Source organism: Echinococcus granulosus, assembly GCF_000524195.1.
Source record: "Echinococcus granulosus chromosome Unknown EG_S00121, whole genome shotgun sequence".
NCBI lineage: Eukaryota > Metazoa > Platyhelminthes > Cestoda > Cyclophyllidea > Taeniidae > Echinococcus > Echinococcus granulosus.
In genome coordinates, this window is record NW_020170501.1 from 121,955 (window position 1) to 144,770 (window position 22,816).

The 22,816-nt window shown below is 43.0% G+C and overlaps 4 protein-coding genes across 4 annotated transcripts; 3 read left to right on the top strand and 1 right to left on the bottom strand. All coding sequences in view use genetic code 11, as the record gives it.

Moving 5' to 3' along the window:
- Window positions 1–5,592: 5,592 nt before the first annotated feature.
- EGR_08841 (Transient receptor potential cation channel subfamily M member) lies at window positions 5,593–10,969 on the top strand (the record flags this gene model as incomplete). The annotated part of the gene is made up of 3 exons (XM_024498090.1): window positions 5,593–5,618; window positions 5,806–7,045; window positions 8,645–10,969. The coding sequence occupies 3 exons, from the start codon at window positions 5,593–5,595 to the stop codon at window positions 10,967–10,969; spliced, it is 3,591 nt and encodes a 1,196-aa protein (XP_024347492.1).
- Window positions 10,970–11,036: 67 nt separating this feature from the next.
- Window positions 11,037–14,545, bottom strand: EGR_08842 (hypothetical protein; the record flags this gene model as incomplete). The annotated part of the gene is made up of 3 exons (XM_024498091.1): window positions 11,037–11,140; window positions 13,480–14,143; window positions 14,507–14,545. The coding sequence occupies 3 exons, from the start codon at window positions 14,543–14,545 to the stop codon at window positions 11,037–11,039; spliced, it is 807 nt and encodes a 268-aa protein (XP_024347493.1).
- A 530-nt stretch (window positions 14,546–15,075) lies between these two features.
- Window positions 15,076–19,428, top strand: EGR_08843 (Synergin gamma; the record flags this gene model as incomplete). Its single annotated transcript, XM_024498092.1, has 12 exons — window positions 15,076–15,275; window positions 15,569–15,722; window positions 15,803–15,889; window positions 16,583–16,638; window positions 16,676–16,721; window positions 16,792–16,942; window positions 17,016–17,072; window positions 17,145–17,236; window positions 18,088–18,327; window positions 18,578–18,614; window positions 18,695–19,095; window positions 19,186–19,428. 12 exons carry the CDS (start codon window positions 15,076–15,078, stop codon window positions 19,426–19,428), a joined length of 1,764 nt encoding a protein of 587 aa, XP_024347494.1.
- Window positions 19,429–19,913: 485 nt separating this feature from the next.
- On the top strand, window positions 19,914–22,493 carry EGR_08844 (Coiled-coil domain-containing protein; the record flags this gene model as incomplete). Its single annotated transcript, XM_024498093.1, has 4 exons — window positions 19,914–20,155; window positions 20,212–20,371; window positions 21,000–21,200; window positions 22,155–22,493. The coding sequence occupies 4 exons, from the start codon at window positions 19,914–19,916 to the stop codon at window positions 22,491–22,493; spliced, it is 942 nt and encodes a 313-aa protein (XP_024347495.1).
- Between the last annotated feature and the right edge of the window lie 323 nt (window positions 22,494–22,816).

Consider the following 22,816-nt stretch of genomic DNA (forward strand, 5'->3'; position numbering starts at 1 on the left):
AAGACAACTGCTACCGACGTTGCATATATGCAACAACCGGGTCTCCTTGTCTGAAATTCGCGTCACATATTTGTGACGCTGGCAGAGATCTTATATAGGTGTGTGAAGTTTAGCCAGCCACAGAAGAGGATTATAAGTGTTGCAGTTAATTTGGACAGCCGGAATAAAATCTTCTTACCTATTAGTGGTTTAGGGCTTAGAATATCACCATCTCGTCCTCTGGAGTTAAATCGACTGCGGGAGTGGGTAGCGCGGAAAGCCAGCCCCTGCTCTAAATCAGGCATATTCTCCCGTCCTGTTGGCAGTTCGTGATAGACAAGTCGTCTTTGGTTAATGGAAGGTTAACGTTGCTACATTAAGAGTTTCTATGTAGATCTCAACATTAGGGGTCAAGTAGAGGGAGCTACTCTATCGTCAATCGAAAACCATGACAAGGTATGCCAATTTGGCGGCATGGTTTCAAAAGATAAGGTCCTGAGCCTTTATTAACAAACAAATCTATGCCTTTGCACATCCACAAGTCACATTAAACACAAAGTCTCGCATTGTTTAGCAGTTACTCATCCAATCATTCTGATTGACTAGTTAAACTGACTGGGACGAAGAAAAAAAGTGGAGACCGACTGTCAACTGGAAAGCCAAAGATAAAAAACTACAAAGCCCATACGATTGAAGAGCCCGAGCAGCTAAATAAGAAATGAAACAAATGACAAATCATCAAAACACTGATGTGTTACTCTTCATGGTTATGGCTCCATGGCATCCATTTATCCAACCAATCAAATACCAGCAGCTTAAATCTGCCCCTTTGCTTTTGAAAAAGAAAGAAAAAAAAAGACAAAGGGTTTATTTTTTCACAGGAAAGAGTGCCACGCGATTATCCACCAATTTCATGACCCTTCATTTTTAGAAAAAAAGACTTGCCTTTTAGAGTATCTAAAAAAAATTAAGCAAATAGATAGAAGACCGTTTTTTCCATCAACTGAATATCCTGATAAGAGAAAATTTGTAATTTTAAGGGTAGCAAAATACCAATGAGGTGATGAAGGACACTTCAACAGGGGCACCAGCGTCCATATACAAAGATTTTTATGCATGACGAGGAAGCTATCGATGACGGCTTCACCAAGACCTTGATAAGTAAAATTACAGTGTAAGGGGAGAAAGTTCACCTTCACAACGCCTCCCACCATCCCAACCGTCTCTTCCATCCACCACCTACTCGCACCTTTCTCCCCCTCCACATTGTTTTTCTCATCCGTCTCCTACGTCTTCGGTTCTGATTTTTGACCCGCGGGGAAGGTGGTTAGGTGGGTTGGTAGGTGACACATTAATGATTTTATTTGACTAAGTTTTGTATTTTAATTGCTACTTCAAATCCATGCCACTTCTGTCAACTTTCATCCCTATTTCACCACGAGTGACAAGTACACGCCAATTTGACAGCTTTGCCTTGGCATCATGGAAGTGCAAGGGTGATTACGCCCAGCTTTTCTTTTTCGTCTACCCCCTTTTCTTCTTTTATCCTTTCCAATCTTCCAACAGCGCACTTCTTCACACTCACTAAGTCTGCCTTTCTTGCGCTCTCCACTTTATGGCCCCGCTTTCTCCACCTTCCATTAGCAACACCTCTACAGTCCTCTCAGCCACTATCCATTAGTGTGCCAAACACTTTACATTGCCTAGAAAAGTCCTCTTTCTTAAACCCCAGTGGTTGATAAACTTCAGCTATTCATATCGTCATCTTGGTCTCGAAGATGCATTCTTCTTCTATGCCCTATTCTTCCTCCTCTTTGACTCCGTTCAGCCTGCCTGACTGGTGATTGGCTGGAGTGATGTGGTGACACACTTGTGGTTCACTACAAATCTCTCTAAAGCTCTCTTAACTAGATGACTTGGTGGCAGCTGTTCCACATTTCTGATGGGTGGATAGGGTAAGCCGTTTACAAGCGTAGAAAACGGTTAGCATTGACTTCCTTTCCAACGCGTTCACCTGGAAATTCTTCTCTACAGGTAATAGCTGATACTTCACTGTTTTCATTTGAGATCCTAGCAATCCTTCCACTTGTCGTTCCATTGTCAAACACCGACGATCGATAATGGTGTCAGAAATTTGGGAACAGCTTAGAAATTATTGAAAGGTACCCACATCTCATTGGTTGATTAAGGACCAATTAAAATAGAGCAAGATTGTGTGGTCACCAATACGCTAACAGTACTATTAATCATGTCCAATGGATCCATTTTTCAAAAATTTTGTATAAAAACCCCAAAAAACTGGTAACTGAACCCCATTTAAAAACTGCAAAACCTTCCCATCTAAAAAAGTGACATCTAAAAGTGTTTCGTAGCGGCCCAAATAAACTCTGTCCTTAGAATTTAATAATAGTTTGACTTTCATTAAATCATTTTTAATCTCTAAATCAAGAAAAACTTGTTTTTTGGCTAGGCTCTGGCAAAAAGTGAACTTAAGAAGGGGCATAAAAGCTTATTCAGGTTGAACCCACCTAATTCCCAAGGTATCAATGTGACCTCTGCACGTCGGCGATTTGATAGCATCGATAGCGATCCTTGGCATGTACTTTGGTAGGCCAGGTGTTGATCTAATCTTACTCTCCATTCACCCAGCTAGTGTAAGAGGTAGCAGTTGACCGATGACTCAAATTAGCCTTCTGGAAAGTTTTTCCTAAATAATCAAGGTGTACATTTTCAAAATTCGTGAAATTTTTCTAACAAACATAAATACATATGATAAGTTTCGTATCGAACTTTTTGTTTTGCCCGCCCTACAATTTGATTGGTGTAAGGTTGGCCAATCATTTACTAGTTTGAAATGATACATTCTACAGATTAAAAATATTGGAAAAGTGCATGTTTCTTACTAAAGACAAGACTTTGCTACATGGAATTTTGAAAAAGAACCTTACTGCTTACTAGTCTTGTTCCAGTAAAACAGAAAATCACTATTGTAATCAATTTTGGAATGCAAAAGAAGTCCACCAATGAGAGAGTAGACAAAGTAATAATTATTCATTTTTCTAAAAATATTAAGTCACTTTAAAATATTTTGCATTTGCTTTGAAATCGTTATAAAGCCAATAATGCTAGTTCCCTTAAAGGCAATAAAAAGCGTCCAAACTACAGTCACACAAACAGGCGAGAAATGGGGAGGAGGGGATAATTGCCATCGGAATAGTTAAGCCACTTCCTGACTGACTTAAAATTGGGCAATTCCCGTAATTGCAAGGGAAAAAATTTGGCCATTTCACACTAAATATTGGTAAATTGTTAACCTTAAGTTAAAGATACTCTTAGTTGGCCTTCATTTCCCCAATCATGATCGGTTCTTTGTGATGAAGTCAGGGAGGCTCCATCTTGAGAGATTGAACAATACCGCCATTCTTACTTAGACTTAGGTAGAAATGTCATGCCTAACCTCGAATTTCGCCAAGGCTATTGAACTTCTGGTGTAAAGATGGTTGGTGCTTGTATACACTAGGTCTGGAAGGACAGGAGTCCTCCAGTGCTACAGGCGTCTTATGAGGAAAGAGAGAACGAGAGCCCGACGGGCTCTTGAGGCGTCTAACTGCCTTCGGCAACGATCACAGTGCCTAAAAACAGAAATCTAAAGTCCACTGTTGAATTACCTGCTTTAATATCACCTGACAGACGAGTAGAAAGGCAATTTCTTAGCTGTTAGATTATGACAGCTACCTCACTATCGCTAAGACGGCAGATGTTTTCGGCAGGGGGAGAGAACATCGTGAAAGCCAAAGAGGCGCGTGGAACCTTCAAGGACGTGCAAGGCTCTTATGGGCTTCAATAATACCCTTAAAGAGCTTGTTGAAGCGGTTGAACCATTATATGGTGGCTCGCCTCTTGTGGCATCCAGCGTACAACGATGCTATGGAAACATCTATCCCTTGCGTCACGGTTAAGTGGAGTTTTAAGCATAAACTTTCCTCAGGAATTGACTGCCGTGCTGTGACTGTAGGACTATTAAAGCATTTTTAACTTTTGTATCATTTAAGCGTTTTGCTGTTAAACGTTTAAGACTTCCACCACTTTAATGTGCTGTGCTTGAAGCCTATTAAATTGTCCTCGTTCGCAAGGGAATTAACCATCAAGCTTTAAGTAATCGCGGAGGCTCGCTTTTACCTAAGCTCGTCGTAAAAGAAGTCCGTGACGATCGTATATTAGTTCCTTCAACTATCCATTCTTTGCACCCGTCAGGATCGTGGAACAAACGCCACTGGGTCAATTTATTTGAAGGTGCTTTAGAGAGACCCACATTGAAACACAATCATATCACCGCATCACCCCATTGAGTTACCTGTCGGACAGGCTAAATGTGGTGGGAGAGGAAAGAGGAGGTCAAAGGACAAAATACAATTTCGAGGCAGAAAGGGTGATGTGTCGGTAGGAGGCAATTTCTAGGTGACGTTGAGAAGTTGGTACAACAAAAGAAGGTGGAGGAAGCGGGACTATAAAGTGGAGAGCTCATTGAGATTGAAGACGTGAGCTGGTGGAAGAAAAGAAAGGATAAAAAAGAAGGAAAGGAAGTAGGCGAAAAAGAAGAGGTGGGCAGAATTACTCCTGCACATTCGCGATGTCAAGGCGTGTACTTGTCACTCTATGTAGAAGAGGAATGGAAGTTGACAGAAGTAGCATGGATGTAAGGATGCAACCCCTTGTCGAGTGGGCTGACAACCAGACAAGAGAGTTGAAATCCTTCTGACAAAACCATCTGCGGGAGTGAAATTTAGCCCATTGAGACATCCCTTAGCTACGTGCCTAATCGCCTTCTCTTGCATACTACCGCAAAGCGGAAGGCGGGGGCTAACGAATTGAAGGCAGTTGAGACTTGTGTGAGATTGAGAGCAAGAAGTAATTGTCTCTGATTTACTCTGTACTTTTACCTATCAAACTCCTGACGATGTTGGCATCGGTGTCTTTCGTGCCCCAAGGTTAGGCAGAGACAGTTGAAGAGATAGTGGAACAACCACAGTCTCCCCTCCTCCACTTGGTGCCAAATCTGGAAAAGGATTTCACGTCTTGAACAAAAGAAATGCAAATTTGCGCTAATCCAGTGTATTTCTCACGCAGAAAACAATGCATTTCATTAGGCCATTCCTTTGGCATATTTGGGGTTTCGCATGTGTGTGCCATCTGCATAGATCAAATGGTGTCTCCTACACCTCCAAATTAATTATTTAACTCTCCCTACAGGCTTATTAAAGGCCATTGCTGGCCTTATTTTTATTTCAATATGAAAAAGGGCTTGGAGAGTAGCGTCAACCTGTTAAAGGGCATTCCCTCCATCTCTCCTCTCTCCCTAACATCATTAGAATATCCTTTCTATTCTCACAGAGACTCTTCTCTCATCCCTCTCTTAAGACAATGAAATGTCCTCAGACACCTACGAAATATTTACCAGTAAAACAAGAGTGACAGATTTTTAGAGTCAAAAGTGTAGCCGCCCTTACAAATTTGAGTAGTATATGCTGCTCAGAACTCAAAATCCTTTTTTTGAGCAGGAAATTTTGCTCATAATGTCACTTCTTGATAGAGAGAACAACTTTTGCCTGTCTCATGCAGCTAAGGAAAGAGGACTCCCGGTTCATCTGCATTAATGTCATTTAGCGCTGCCGCCGAGCTAGTGGGGCAGATATTCCTGAGGATGTGGAATGCAGAAGCCTGTTGACATGACTCCATATCGTCCAAGTGGTGACGAGATCCTAGGGCAGGGACCACTTATTTTTCATCCCTCGACAAAAATTCATCCTTTCCTTTCTGTTCATTCAGCGATCTCATTGAAAATCGTGGCGCGGACATTCACGAAAGCGACAATCATGGCCGCCTTCCAATCCACGTGGCTGCAACCTACGGTAGGCCCTCTGTTCTATCCTACCTCATTGAAGCCTACTCGCATCGTCTACGACCCTCAGCCATTCCAAAAGTCTTCCTCGACGCAATAGCCGAGTTAAATGAATCGGATGAGGATCACGATTCCCTGATTCTGGATGTGAATACTACTGCTGGTAGAAATAATGAGGATCCCTCAAAACTGGCCAAAATTGCTGCTGCTGCCAACTACCTTGACAATCTTCAACGAACTCCTCTTCATTGTGCCAGCTCCGAAGAAGCTGTAAACGACTATCCAGAGTGTATTTCCATCCTCTTGCAATCCGGCGGCGACCCGATGCTTCGAACACTTCAAGGGAAAACCGCCCTGGATCTCGCCTACGAAGCCGGACGTGCTAAGGTCCTCATCGACATAATGCCTACAGCTATGATGGTGGAATTATTGATGCGAATTAATGATGTAGTGCCTCGAAGTGTTCGACAGAAGTACAGTGAAAATATCTCAACCAAAAGAACTCGCGAATCCCCCTCGGTGTCTATTCAACAACTAAATCGAAAAGTCAGTGTCAGTGCACCAAGAAGTTCTCTCATTCGACGACATCCTGCCGTAGGACCAACCGATGGAAAGGAGGATAATGTAAATAACGTGGCAATTTGGCGGAAAATTCTTCTCAATGATGATATAGAAATGTTGGAGTCCTGGCGGGATTCCCTCCTCTGGTGTCAAGAGGATCCAGGCTACTTGAAAAAGCGAAAAGAGATTCGTGGAAGGGCCTTAAAGAAGAGTTTTCTATTAGATAAGCCCTCACCAATGGATTTTGAGACCTCCCAGGGTTTAACAGCCTTTCAGAGGTCTGAACTCTTCTTCGACTGCTATGAGAACGGAACCGGTGTGCATTCCTACATTCAATCCAACTTTGCAATAAATATCAAAGCGCATGACTTCCTTACAGTTCTACGATCCCTGACCGGTCTGGTGGTGTTTGAACAACTCATGGTGGATGGAGTGGTCATCCTCTCACCACTTCACACATCAATTCTCTTTTTGGCCTTACTGTGTGGACGATTTCGAGTGGCTGAACTACTTCTCAGAATGCGACAATTTGATCTCATTCCAGCCAGTATTCTCGTGGTACTCATTCTTCATCGACTTTATCAAGAACCCACCTTTCCCGAACAGGTAGGTCAGCCCGTTTGGCATTGATTAGGCCGGTCAAATTTACTGACCAATCAGATTAAACTATGGGCAACTTGGGTCGCAGCAAGGTGATTGGTTGTTATTTTTACATCGCCATATAGAACTGAAGTATTTTGAAATCTTTTAAAGTAAAAAAACTTGCAATTTGTGAAATAGTTATGAAATAAAGACATAGAGAAGGGTACACTCCACAGGGAAGAAAAGCGATGTGATGTGAGACAAAAGGTGATCGTGTGGGATTGTTTCGTAATTTTGGGGTGGATGGAGAAAGAAGAGCTTAGAATATTTGATAAATGGGAGTAGAAAGTGGAGAGGAGGCTGACCACTAACTCTGGATTCATCCTATATCCATCTATCCCTGCTGCATCCTTTTATCCTTCTACTTTCCCAAGATTGCATCCTTTTCTCATTAAACGTGTTATTTGGTTCCTATAGAGTTTAGACTTGTCTAACATTTTGCCCAGAAATGATTTTTAAATATTTCATTGCTTTAGTAATGCGTCACTCAAAGGGGTGGCATCCTTCTAGGTGTGACAAACGTATTTTTTGCCGTCACAGTGTTACCCAGGGATTAACAGATTACAGTCCTCACGCTTTTAAGGAACTGCTTTTCAGCTGGAACTGATGCCTGCTTTTTATGTCTTGCAGCAGAGTGCAGGCACCACCTTTCCCTATGGATTGTTTTTTAAAGGTCAGGTAATTACAAACGCCAGGAGCGGATAAAAGTAGAACCTTGCTTTTAGAGCCAGACCTTCATAGTGAATCATTGGACACAAAATTGCCTTTTTAAATGGCGGCACAGGACAGCCCACCACCTATTGCAAATTCTACCCATCAAAATATTTTTACTTTGCGTTAGGACAAGGCAGCGGGCAGAGGGGCAGGTATCCGCCCTAACCCCCACTCCGCACCTTTGTCCTCTCTGTCCTCCTGATGATGTAACTCGAATCACTAAGCTTCCAATGTAACATTGAACGGCCTTTTCTTTATACCAGTTTGTAAACATATGTGGCCGTAAATCATCCTTGAAGCATCGGTGAAGGTGGTGCCTGATTTATGTCGACGAGTTAAAACTGAGCAGTTATGCTTTAAGGATCAGGAGATCATTTTCTCATTTTCTTATCATACAGAATCGACAGCTACTTTTAAAGTAAACAATTTGTCAACAGCACATGTAGAGACGATGAGAATTTATTCATTTACCTTGTCTGAACACCTAAGCATTTTAAGTCTACTTAATTTCTTTTTAAGTAGAATATTCAAACCAATAAGTGAAACGGCCTTTTAGACTATACCACACTTTTTAGACTTTGTTATTGTCAATAAACATTTTGTGGGTGATATTATTATCCTAGCAACCGCCATGAAAAGGTCAGCTTGTATGACCATTAGCCACAGGGCAGCATACAGACAGAAAAATCATCAGAGATTCGTTTTAGCTTAGAAATAGGTAAATTAATATATGAAACACATCCATTTTGAGGCAGGAATGTGGAGAGGAACTAACTTTAAGTTCCAGATGATTTATGATCAAGGGGCCTTATCTAAATTAATAAAATCATTTTATTAACATAAATTCAGGTACGTTGTGAACTTCAACAAATCGCCAGTCTAGTGGAAGCCATCGCTGTGGATGTTTTGACACTGGTGTCATTGAAGGACAACACTCCAGAGAAGGAGATCTGTCGAGGCATACTCAACGCACCTCTGCGGATTTGTGGCGACCTCTCTTTAATTGATCTCTGTGCTCAGGCCAAATGTACCAACCTCCTGAGTCTACCCATCTGTCAGCGTGTCCTCGATGAACGCTGGCGTGGTGTCCTAACCCACTTACCCAATTGGATTGGTTTTGTGTCCCGATTTTGTCCCCTCGTAGCGATAGCCTTCTTGGAGCGTCGTGCACGCAAGGAGAGAGCTAAAGCTCTCGCCGATTTTATTGCTGATGCGGCTAGTTATACCACTCCCAACGCCAACTCTACCAACAATACAAAACATCCTTCCATGGAAACCGATTTCTTTAGTACTTTCAATAAAGATGGTGACCCCTGGAAGTCGACAACAGTCACGGCTTCACCGCATCATAAACGTGGAACTCGTTCCAAGGATCATTCCACTTCCATTCTACCGATGATACGAGAGAAAAAGGCATCGGCACCCACTCCACTCACTGTCTATGATCGTCTTTCTCGACAATACGGATGGCAGGGTTCACCGCGATTATCCTTTGTCAAAGCCATCTACGCCTCACCAGAGGTGAAGTTCTTCTTCCATTCCATCTTCCATGTCATCTTTCTTGCCACCTTCACTGTGGTGCTTGTCAATTCCCTTCATTATAAACTTCGTGTCACCGAGTGCTGTGCCATTGCCTATGTGATTGGCTATGCGGTGGAGGAGATCCGTCAAATCATTATTGAATCTCTACGTGGACAATTTAGTAATTACTTCAAGGACAGTTGGAATACCCTTGAGATATGTGCCATTACCTTCACCTTGATTGGATTTTGGGCAAGAGTTGGGAAAATTAACCAATGGGCACCACCAGAACGCGAAGCCTACGATCCCTCCTTCTACATTGCTCGAGTGTGCTACCTCTTCGGTCTCCACCTCTTCTGTATGCGAACCCTCTTTATCACCTCCATCTCACCGATAATTGGTCCACGGTTAAAGATGATGGCCGATATGTTGAGGAAGGATCTAGTGCCCCTCATTATTGTCTTTGCCATCTTCATCTTCTCCTATGGGGTATCATTTCAGGGTCTCATGTATCCCAACTCCTACATTCAACAGACCCTTTCAAATGGAACCAAGGTGTATGGAAGGTTGCCCTTCCTTTCCACGGTGGAGAAGCTTATCTCTCGTGCCTTCTACTCCATGTTTGAAGTGAGTGTTGCACTTGAAGAGGCCGAATGCAGACCGGAGGAAGAGTGTGGAAGTCAACTTGGCAATAAATTGGTCATCCTCTTTGTTCTCATCGCCTACACTGTGATAGTCAATCTTATCCTCATCAATCTTCTCATTGCCTTGTTCAGTAACACCGTCTCACGAATTGGGATGCAATCAACAGCTCACTGGTTGGCAGATCGCTATCAAATGGTGAAGGAGTATCAAGATAAATCCATGTTCCCACCACCGCTAAATCTGCTTTCCATTATGGTGGAGATTTGCTTCTGTTCCAGTCAGATTTGTCGTTGTTGTTGTCGGCATCGTCATCAAAAGAATGGTAAGAGTGAGGCTAAGGGCATTAATAGTCGATCAGGTACTGCTGGACATCGAGGTAATATCAGTGCCTCCGAAAGTCGCAGTTCTATGGACCTCGATGACATTGAGAGTCAACACCACATTACCAGCAATACGCACATCTGTGTGGACAAGGAGTTTGAACTCTACCACAATGTTGCGAAACGCAAGTGGAATAAACAACTGCGTAATTCTCGACGAGTTCAGAAACTCACCCACAATCTTCGCAGTGCCTTATGGGGTCGTAGGACGGAGACGGAGGCGGTACTACAATTTATTTTGGTTCAGAGTTTTGCCCTAAAAGATCGACGCTATACGATTGGTACGACAAACACGGCATTACCCTCAGGCTGTACAAGTATTACCACTGCCGCTGGTACCATTGAACATCGTCTGCAAGCTCTGGAGAAACGACTGGATGATTGGCTTCCACGCTTGATTGAAGAGTTGAAGGCTCTAAAGGAGGCCCAACGTTCACCGTATAGTCCTCCAGACTTCCAAATGTCTCAAACTCTAGAACCTGGCGAGGGATCAGAAAGGATTCACGTAAACACAGATGGACTTCAGGCGCCAACGCTTTCTGAGAGCTCCGAACGAGCTTCGGGCATCTCAATGAGAGTGCATCAACCATATGACCTCTTGTACAGGCGACCCGTGTCGAAATTATAAGGTCTAACAGGAACCGGCATAAATATTTATTTGATTTTTTCACTAATTAAACCATATATCTATCTATCTATCTCGCCCCCTCTCCCCGTAGCCCTGCTTCCTCGCCGTCACTCTTTTGGTGCCCTTTATGTGACTGAACCAAATCGCCTTCCAGAATTGGTGAAAGTATTCCTAAGTGAATAAAGGGAATAAGTGCAGAGAGTTGCTTGGTTAATAATGATGGGTAATGAGTGAATAGGCAGGCAGTTAGACCTCTTTTTCGACCTTGGGATCGAGAAGGACAGGCCAATTAACTGAGTGATTCTGTGTGCGCTTTATTTATCTAGCAAAAAGATAAATGCCTCACATGGACCAAAAAAAACCTTTTCATGCCAATTACTTTAAAATAACGTCAAAGTAAGCTTAAACAGACTTGTAGCCGTATCTCTTCAACTCTGAATAGATAGGACCGGGACCATGCTACTGATGTCATATAAGTAGAAAGTAGTATTAGCGAGGACGAGGCTGAAAATTTGCTGGGCTTTTTAAGTTTCATTGACTCAGCTTCCACGACGCCAACGAGGAGCCCTACTAGTGGCATCGACACTACCGATCGCCTAGTTCTTACTCGTCTGCTAAAGCTATTTGATGCAGATCAAGAACAAGCCTAATGACAGGGTAATGAAGAAAACAAAGAATTTTGTAAACTTTCGCCAATGCCTCTACCGCACCAGCCACTCGGCAAACAATCTCACATTTACATAAACTAGTCAAGATGGCACACAAGTGGCTCACTTTTAAGACTGAAGGAACACCATGATCGTGGCGCAACACCTTTGAGTAATTCACCGGTGGAAGTTAAGTAGCTCCAAATGCAGGCTAACGAGCCCGAGCTGCCATCTATTCTGCAGTACGGCATTTAAGACCGAGATAGTAGAACCTGAGGATCATCATCTATGATGGAAGCACACCTAATCCCGTTCACTATCAGGCGGTTCTCCAATTTTTAGGTCCACAGGCCTTTAAAACACCGCCATTTGTAAGACGTAATGGAATTATCTGGTTAGATTTATTTATGCGTTGCCCAGGTAAGTAACTCTTCCCCTTCTTATCACTTGTGAACGAAATACCCGATTATCTACATCATTCTAGACAATAAAACTAGGCGGATATTTTGTAAGCCGTAACTGCTGATTAAAACAAGGCAATGGTTTTATATCTAAATCTATTTATACACAAGGGTTTCATCATTTCGGATAATTATTACTAGGAGTGCAATGTAGAAGCGAACTGAAACGCAAATAATTTTGCACAAAAGAATTTCATCAGTTACAAAAGGTTTCCTCATTTCGATATTTTGCATTTTCATGAAATCATAATTAGCTGTTAGAAGTAGAAAAGGCTTAGGGTGAATATTTTAATGTCTTGTGTTTAAAATGGGAAATGCCGCAAATCCTCCCTTGGTACTGATATTTCTTCGTCCTGAGATGGAGACAGGCGGGGATAGGTGTCGCAAGATGCAAATCCATGTTGTCCATAGGATTTAATAACTTACGTTTTTAAACTCCCACTGTCTTCTACCACCAAATCCTTATGTAACTGTGTAACTTGAAGTTTTGAGTCGCCCCCTTGCCCCAGACAACCAATGGCAGATGCAGGCATCAGTTATTCAGACCTATATAACTGTTTAACTGCATCAGATAACTACTTAATTTTCCTTTTCTTTTAATAAGTGATTGACGCACCACAAGACATGAGTTAAGTAATCAAATACGGGGTCGACGCCAGTTTAACCAAGTTGGGTATTGCAGCAATGTTAGGTCTATGGCGAGTCTCGGGTGTGGTAGAGTAGTGCAAGGCAAACAGCACATCCGCGGTAGAGCCGAGAACGTATCGGTTACAGCGGGTAAAGCCCCAGCCACGCTTAGAGGTTCGAAGTTAAGGGTGGGAAATCTCTCCCAACGATCCCAAGTGGCCTCAAGACGGAAATTGCACGATCTTCAAGCTAAGACGATGTTTGGAGAATCAATGTGAACCCACTCCTACGGACATCCTCCAGCCCCTGTCCGATTAAATGAGTCAAAGCAAGACACAACAGGACAGAACTCCTACCACCGCGAACAATGATGCAGGAGAGTTAGGGAACACATCCCCTTCCGATGGTGGACCAAGGCATGGGATTCCATAGTAATCACATGGAGTCTGCTGAAAACGATACCTCAGAAATGAAGCACCGATTAAAACAAGGGAAATCGAAGACACCCCATGTGATGAGAATCTCATGTTTAAGCAGATGGTAAGGAGTAACAATAAAGGTGGCCATGACCACATTCACGATGGAATAGGCTTCATGCCTTTAATTTGAAGCCGCTTACTTCACCATCTGGCCAAATTACCGTAGATAAGGAAATCAATCCAAATGCTCGGTCATCATGATACATATATTTACAACTTTCTCAGTTTTTTGTACGCGTCCCAAGTCAAACCACCTGTTAGAATGCCATGTCTGGATAGGAGCGATCCTGAAGCACCTTCACAATCATCACCGTGCTCATTGTTAGGTGATTTTCGCGACGGCATAATGATGGCCAGATAAGCCTCATTGTTGCCTGTAACTCCAATGGGTGCCAGGGGAACACGATCCTCCACGGGTGCTACAATGGATAGCCTTGAGTTGGACTCATAGAGGCGTCCAGGCAAACCACTACCAATCAACAAGGCGTGGCGTTCACCACGATCGCAAATGGCGTAGCCAATGCACTGCTTGTCACTACCTTGGTGCAACCGGTGGCTACCGCGTTTCCGGCGACCGCTGATCTTGCTATTGAGGAGGTTGAAGGAGCTGGATAGCTGAAAATCCACGCCGAGGATGACATGATTCTGCTCACCTTCTGTGTCACGCGACGGCGAATTCCCACAGCCACGGAAGAGGTGGTGGCCTGGAGCTAGACCCACCACACAGATGCGGTTAGAGTGCTGCATCACACAGAGATCATCGCCACCGCCTTCTCCGCAGACATCCACAAAGTAATGCGTGGTGAAGTAGCGATCCGCAAGGGAAACAGGACCAGGGTGAGGCACGGAACTGTTTGCAGTGAATGACTCCTTTTTGGATGCCTTAAGGGCATCTAGAGATGTAGATTCACTCAAGAGACGCTCGACCCACCGGTTGTCAGCGTAATCCGAGTCTTCCGCCTGTTAAAGAAGATTTAAACCCAACTTAATCAAGCAGATCATGCAAATCCAAAAAAACATTTGTGCACTCATTTAAGGAAATAAAAGGTTCGGGGAAGTCCAATGAAACTCGACGGACACACAGGACCTTAAAATCAAAGTGTTCAATAGCACCCGCAGTGAAATATCCCACGAAATGTAAGAGAGTGAAATGCATGGACCATAAGGTGAGCCTCGAATGATCTTTTAAGATAGGGACCAAAAGGCCATCACTGGCATTAAATGTCACCGTCTACCTTCGATTAACATGCTTAGCCAGATGCAACAGCAACATGCGCAAAATGTAGCCAAGGTTGTCAAAGCAAGTATGGGACAAAGGAGTACAGAGCTGTCCGACAACCACAAACCCCAAACCCGCACCATTAGCAAGCACCAAAGGCACACCTACAACCTTGAAGCATGAGAGCTAAATACTGGAAGATGCATGCGACGATAAATGCAATAAATAAACAATATTGGGTGCAAAAAATGTTTCGAAATAAATATTTTCTATGCAGGTCCCAAAGGTGGTCAGATCAGCTACAAAGCTTAACACACACAATGTCTCATCAGGCAGTAAAGTGAGCCAATGCACAAGATACAAAAAAAGACGTGTTTAAGATGGAAAGCTCATGCTATTGTTTTAAAATACATAATTGTGCTGTATAAGTAATCTAAACTAGGGCAAAAATAAAATAATATTTAGATTTACCCCTTATAGGCCTCTTAAAAAAACACGTGCTAATACTTTTAGAAATTTGCTGTCGAAAAGATTAAGAGAATTGATTTCTATGCGATGCGCACGGAGAGAGGATTGTGTCTTCGACCTCACTTTCGTTTATATGGACCAGATCCTCGTTTTCTCTCCGCTCGTTCGCCGGATCGCGTTCTCTGGTGGTTGGCGTTCGTGAAGTATGGATAATCAGCAGCAGGAAAATCAGAGGCGCAACTTCGCTATAACAAAATCAAGGCTGCAGCACATGAAGCATGATCCTTCAGTGTCTATTGATGATTTCATTTCAAAGATGCTCGTTTCTTCGAGTAACTTTGCTGGCAAATCGTCATGGAGTCCCAAATTCCCGCACAAATCCCCGCATTTAGAGGTGCCGCAAAAGTATATTCTCGTTAAATTGCCTTGTTTTTTTCGGAAATTCTATTTAAACTTTCTTTAGGCTCAACGTCCTGCATTCAACCCATCCTTTTCAAATCCAAAACTGGAATCTAATTTCATTTCGGATGACACATGGAATAATTTCAAGTCGTCGTTTGATAAGAGCACGTAAATCAGTCCCTTTATTTTACGTCAAAGCATAACACTAACTTTATTTCCGCAACTGATATGCATGGTAAAGTTTTGCGTTTGTAGTACGTGTTTGAATTCTTGCTAAATTCGAAGCTTTACTTCAGGTTAATGCAACCAATGACTATTAAAGGGGACAAAGTCTTCAATTTTGACGCTGACTTTGGTGGTTTTACTTCATTTGAGTCAACTGATCAAACCTCTACTCCTAATCTTATTTTGCCGCCTGCCTTTGATCTCTCGAGTCTAAGTTCCTCTTCTGTGAGTTGCTCATTAGTTATCTTTTTCAACCCTTTGGCTCTTTGTGCGTATTCCTTTGCTTGATAACTGTTCTTTTTTAGTTTCAAAGTAGTGTCGTTACTCCTATTGACGTTCCTACTTCATCTCATTCTAATCAGACATCAGATCCGTCGGGACCGCTTGATGAGGTTCGTTGGCTAGGCTTTACGCTGTGTTTACCTCTGTGAAGTCTTGACCCACTTTCTCACATACTGCTGGACTTTTGCAGCCTTTGACAAGGCTGTCTTTTTGTCATGTGCGCACCAATTTTTTGTTTACCTCATTTTTTCCCTAAAAAGTTTTCAGATTTCGTGGGCTCTAGACTCCCATCCACGCCATCAGTTACAAAAAAATCTCCACTTTCTCCACACGTATGCGAATTAATTTGAACCAACACCGATTTCGATCTCAGGGGTCTTCTTTACTTGATATTTGCCTGTTTTTAGGTAATTAAAACCGCAAAATATGTTGACCCCTCTCCTGCTCCAGCGCTACCTAAAGAGGTATTTCTGCTCATTTTTAAACTAATCTCCAGTATTAACTAACTTTATTAAATAATTGACTATTGGTAGGGGAAAGTCTGGAATTCGTCTCCATGGTTAGAATGTAGATTTTTGGATTGTGACTCGGGAAGACCTAAGTGCCGAATGCTTGTCAATAACTTATGAATAGTCTATGTTGAATCGGGCTCAAATATGGAGAATATTGTGATGACTGAGAAAAATTTTCTGAAATAAACTGTTGATTGCATCTGATTTGGTGGTGATAAGGTTTTTATTCTTCATCCGTGCTTGATCGGGTTTGGCACTTCGTTATCTGTCTCAATATCCTCCTTTTTTCAGCAATTGGTGTCTGAGTCCGCGCTGAACGAAACAGATCCCGAAGATGGATTTGAAGAGTAAGTGATACAGTTGAGTAAAAAAGCCCATTTTTAGTTTTCAAGCCTGTGCTTACGAGTCGCCCTCTACGGTCGAACAAATTGTGCGTTGATTATCTCGTACCATTTAAGTGACCTTTTCCATTTGACGTCTTAAAATTCAATCCTTCATAGCAGAGGCAACTACCCACAGAGGAGTGGTTGAAATGCCTGTCAGAGTGCCGCAGTATGCTCTCCGAATCGGCCTCCATTTTGTCATCCCTTGTCACGGACTCCGATGTGGACGCCTTTGTAGCAACTCCTCGTGGCAATGAATTCATCCTTGGTTAGTTTTCTCAAAACCGTCCACTTAATGCTTTTCAGTAGGGCGCATTATATTTTTGACTTTAATGGCCTAGAACTGATTGAAATCTACGGGATTATCCAGCGCATTCGATTGGCGGCCTCTCTTAATGGTAACTCTGGAGTTTTATTGCGTATATGTCATTTCGCTATGCTTTTCTCCTCATTTTTTGCATTTTTTGTAGACCTATTGGATTCCCAGCTACAGGCAGTATTTAACCAAATTGATCGTGTTTGGGGCGATTTGGCAAGATTTGTGAAAAATCAAGACCACAAGGTGCGTTTTACCTCGTCATTATAAAATATGGCGTGAGTGCTCCTCTCGAGACATTATTTGATGCAATCTTTCGCCTTTTTTCCCTAATCGTACCTATTTCAGGACACTTCCCTTTTTTCCCCAAAAAACAAAAGAAGATAAGAAATCCCCTTTTTTCTTCTTCACACTTGATAGGTATATACACCCTTGTGGGAGAAAAACCCCCTTGTTACTTAATGTTTCAAGGCGGTATCACCGCCTAAAACTCAGGTCTTTATGCCGGATGAAGTGGATGAATGCGGGACACAGACAGATATCAAAAAATGTCAATTTGGAAGGCGTATTCTTTTTTGTAATGCATTACATTGTTTTCAATAGTCACCACTGTTTTCGTTAAGCACATGTCAACACCCATTTCCATTAATGCACTTCAGGCCACTGATTCCTTACGCCCTTGGTGTACTGCTTAGCAATCTATTTATTTGAAGAGGCACATTTAATATTTGTAGGGAAACACCCAAAAAGGGGGTAATACTTCAATTTTACTCTTTTTTCGTCCCGCTAAACCGAATTAGTGCTGAAAAACATTTGAGACAGGAGATCGCACAGCCTTAAAGATTTCCTTTTTGCCAATACGAACTGCATAATACTAAGTCTTGTCATTTTGTGATCTTCGTTTGCGTCTGGTGATTGTTTACGCTTCAACTTACTGCCGTGGTGTACGATGGTCGACGCAGATGGCCAATCATAGGAGGAGTCAAGCATGAATATCTCGTCTTCTATCTCTAGATATAGATCTGCCCATACTCTAATTGACAAACTTAATCACCGAATTAATCTGTAGATAATCGTCTCCTTCTTTTTCCTCTTAGTTGACACTGAAGCGCCGCCTTGTCCAATCCGTTGAAGCTGCAACCACGGTGGATCCCCTCTCAGTCGAGCCTAACTGTGGGGTCTGTGTGACGCCTGTCCCTGCCTCCTCCACCTCCTCCTCGCCCACGGTAGAGGCTGAACCGGGAACCGCTGTCATCTCCCTTGCCGGTCGGGTTTATCACGCCTCCTGTGCCAACCTTTGGGTCAATCGGATTGAACTCTCTCTTCCTTCTCTTCGAGTTCGCTGACTTTTTTTCCTCTGTTTTTGAGAAATAAATTTCTGCCCTTAAAACAGCCTGTTTTGTTCTTTATGTGTGTGTATGATCTCCATACGTTCGATTTCCACACTTTGTCATTCAATTCATTTGGCTGGCCATATCTTTACCTTCTTTATTCTAAGTCCTTCTAAAGTGTCAACCCTAGAGGTTAGCACCACTAAACATTGTCCAGTATGCGCTACATTTTTCAAGAAGGATTTGTTTCCACTAGTATCGTGCCAATGCTCAAGTTGGTCTTGTTGAGTCACGTACAGGGGTGTATGTTCCGATCTCACATAACCGATGTGCTCATTTTAATTCTTTTTCCTTGCATTTTCCCATTTTTTAGGCGAAATGTTAAAAACCGAGGCGAAGGAGGAGGGGGAGCAGCGGGGCGCGAAGTCCCCTTCTCCATCGACAGTTAATCCTCGGAGTGTAGAAATGTTGGATGGTTTTGTGAAACGATTGACCTCAGCCAATGAGATGTTAGCTCTGTCAGTTGCGCAGTTATCAGTCCTGGTTGACTTTGAGTTGCAAGAATTGAGGCAAATCTACGCAGAATTAGGAATGCCTCAAATGCCTGATAACACGTCAGCAGATGAATGGCTACTAGCCATCCATAATGGTGCATTTCCATCTGACCTTCGTGAGGATACTGGCGACACTAGCAATGCTATCCAAGGTGACAAACGTGTCGATGAAGTGGAAGTGAAGGTGGAAGAGGGAATGCAGGTCAAACGTGCACCTGAGGTGAGATGAGGACATTGCTGCCGACTTGATTTGGGGTCATGTCAGCAGACGTTCTAAACTCGCAATTCCACTGTTTTCTACTTTTACTAGTCCATCCCACCCACCGCTCCATCATTGCCTCCTTCTTCGCCACCACAAGAAGCGGTTAATGCTTTTGCTTTCTTTGTGCAACACGTCGGGGCGACACTGCGACGCGAGCACAAGTCCGCTCTTCGTGGTGACGTGTCCGAGGCCTGGTTAGAGTCAAAACTTGCCACCAAGTGGACCTCCCTCAGTGCTGACGAGAAACTCGCTTGGCAACGTGCTGCAGAAAGCGCTTCTCGAGCGTCCTAAACTACCTCCTGGTCATTGTTTATTTTATTTTTTTTGTAAAAAATGTATTAACCTTTCACCGGATCTCCTCCTTCTCCGCTTCGTGTTGCTTTCACTGATTCTTGCACGTTACTTAATCACCAAAGGCACCAACACCGAGGTTGTTCAAGGTTGCGGTTTTCTTTGTTTGTTGTTGCGTTGGTGCGCTTTTGAGTTGTTCTTAAACCGCCTTGTCATGACACGTCAGAGCAGGCGTGGCATGCCCTGTATTGATCGCCGGATTATTTCGCTTTCATTGAAAATGGCGATATTCACCTCAAATACTGTTTGACAGGTTTGACATATATCATATTCGCAGTTTGGTCAGCTATTCACCTGACGGGTCGCACTAGTTGAATCCTTCCGCTAGTCTGCTCCACAGACGAATGGCGGATTTGGTGGGTAACTTGGAGTAGGAATTGGAAGATAATGGAGGCTGTCACTGAAGCGATTTTTTGTCGAGCGATATGGTTTTTAAAGACGGTCGAGTTATGCGCCTTGTGGAATGGGCGGGTAAAAAATGCACTTCATTCCTTCTTCTCCTTCTTGAAAGAATGGAAGAAAGCCACCTGAAGTCCATTGGTCTAAGTATTGACGCCTTAGAGAAGGATTTGAAGCGTTCTGTGCGTGAGGAGCAGCGTCATTGGCATGAAAATGACGCCAAGTTGAGAGCGGTTCAACAGAAGGTGGCCACGTATGAGGAATTTCGGTAAGTCCTCAAATTGTCCCCACTCCTATGAATACTTCGTCTTTCCTAATTCAAAGGAGCATGGTTGAGGGTTGCGAGCTTCGACCGCTGCAATTAAAGGAGGTGAAGGAGGCCACCAAACGCTATGCTGGATGGAGTCCTCTTCTCGCGCCAGTCCCCAGTTCTGTCAAAATACCTCAGCCCGGCGATCTGGCATCTTTGGGGGACTTTCAGATTGTACGTAAGTTATCTCCCTGTTTGCTCAACAAATTACCGGAGTCGGGGGGTTAACGGCCTTGAACCCACCTCAACGTGATATTCCCCAAGCTTCTTCCAAATGTCACCCCCATTTTCATCCCCACATTATGTAATAGAAGCCACAATCAAAATCACTAATTCATTAATTATTTTTCCTTTTATTTTGGAGATTATTCAAAAGGCATGAGAATTGGAAATGCTGACTCCATCATTTCTTGGGGCGAGGGCATTTGCACCGTTCACTCACCGGCACATCTTTCAATGCCGCTTCAATGTGTTTTCCACAGCCTATTTTTTACAAGGGACAAATAAAAGTAGGGTGAAAATCCGGAAACAAATAAATGATTAAAAAATTATTATTTCCCCCCTCCTAACCTTCCCAGTGACTCACCTTGCCATGTTGGTTTACCACAAGTTTCACATACGGTTTTGTAGCACATTTTATTTTTACTCCAAGTAAGTGCCAAGGTGCTTTGCGTAGCCCTGGTGATCCGTAGTAGATATACCTTCATCCAGGCAACCTGATTGGTCCATGCCCCTATTCATCCATTGGTTGGTGTGGCTATTCTCAAGGTCGTTTGATTTCTTTTATGTTTGTGTGGCCTAGGTGCGATTCAACAAAATTGACGATTTCATTCGGTGCTGGGGTGACCTTGAAGGCCACCAATCCGAGCGCGCTTTGGCGGATCTATTGATGGAGCAATCGAGGGAACTGCTTCAAGAGGTCTTTGCTTCCAGTGCTGGACTCCCTATTCTTCCTCGAGTTTTGAAGTGTCTTCTAACCGCGTCATCAGAGGACCCACAGCGTGTAATTAACACTTTACAGGCAATTAGTTCAAGTGAGAACTTTGAATTGGTTGCATTGTTTTTGTCGGATGAGGAGAAGACTCTTATTAATCGGATTTTCGAAGTCTTGGAAAACAGTACTGTAACCCCAATCAACAGTTGCCTGAGAAAACAATGGAATCCTGCGTAGCTATGTTATCCTTTGTTCGTAGTTTTACCCCAATTTCGTAAATGATGACTTCTTAAAGAAAGTGTTTATAAATTGTTATTTAAATTGTTTTAAGTAGCAAGTTTGTTCCCCACTCCCCGATCGCCTTTTTCTTTTGAACTGGAGGATCCTTAGCTGGATTGGATCCAGAAGTACTAGCTAGTCATTAAACATGTAATTATTTAGCTAACCTCCATCCATGTGATTAAACTGGATTGCTGTGACTTGATTTGGGTCCAACAGAACCGACTGCGGAGAGTGCTTTGTCGAAAGTTCAACACAGTTGTATGTACGGTTTTCAAAAGAACCGCCACAAACGTTCATCTTTCGAAGATTAGGACGTGTTTATTAAGACCCAGTGTTTAAACTTACTTTCGAAAAGAGTCTATAAAAATCAAAGAACTGAGCAATGGAAGACCTTCAAAGAAGAGGGTGATGATGATGAATAAACCCAGTCAACCAATGTGATTGAAATCAGGGCGTTGCCTCGATGACAATTTCCCTCGTGCCTATGTTTAGTCAATGCCAACCCTTATCAACTTAGAAAATATACGAGAAACATCTTTTTTCTGAATCGTGTCGTGTTCGAGGAGGTACAATGCCTTTCTCGCACCAAGGGAAGCCTTGAATTAATTAAGTGCATTTCCATTAAAATGCCAACCACCAGTCTTGCCATTCACCCTCGATATGACCCACCTACCCGATTAAATGCGTCTAAATCGTCTACAGTGGAATGCCGATTTCTAGAGAATTGTATTGAAAATTTAGAACTTTTTGTCTGGCAGAATGGAGACGTATTCCAGAGAAGGAATAGGGGGTCTCAATGAAACTGTACAAGTACCCTGTCAAGTCGCTCCACGCCGTCTTGAAATTCGGAGATGCAGGACTGTAAGGGACACTGAAGATGCCATTCTGCAAGGAGGATTGGATTGTCATGCCGTAGACGACGTCGAAGTGAATATTCATATCCAGAATGACTTGTCCCATCTTGCGGTGTCGTGTATCAAGAAACCGTCTTCGGAGAACTGTACGCTGTACGCGAACAGGTCTGGTCGTCCTACACCTCCCGAAACCACAAAGTGGCTGTCAAATGTGGTGTATTATTGACGAGTGGACAAGAGCATCTGTGGACCGGTTCTCCGTGATGGAATGGAATCAGACTTAATTTCTTTCACCTTTGATTAAAGACTTGTTCAACCTCCTAATGGAAGCTTCAGTGTGGTCTTTAAAGAGTCCGTTGAAATGGGAGAACATTTGCCCTTAACCAATTCACATCTCCTCCAAGGTTAAAATTCAGGGGAGTTTAACCCCAGAGGAAGAGGAATTGATGGATGGGAATCTTAGCTGGAAATAATCCCTTCCACTTTTTTAAAAGACGAAAAGTTCTGCTCCCAATTATTAAAAGATAACATGTGCAATTGAGGAACATA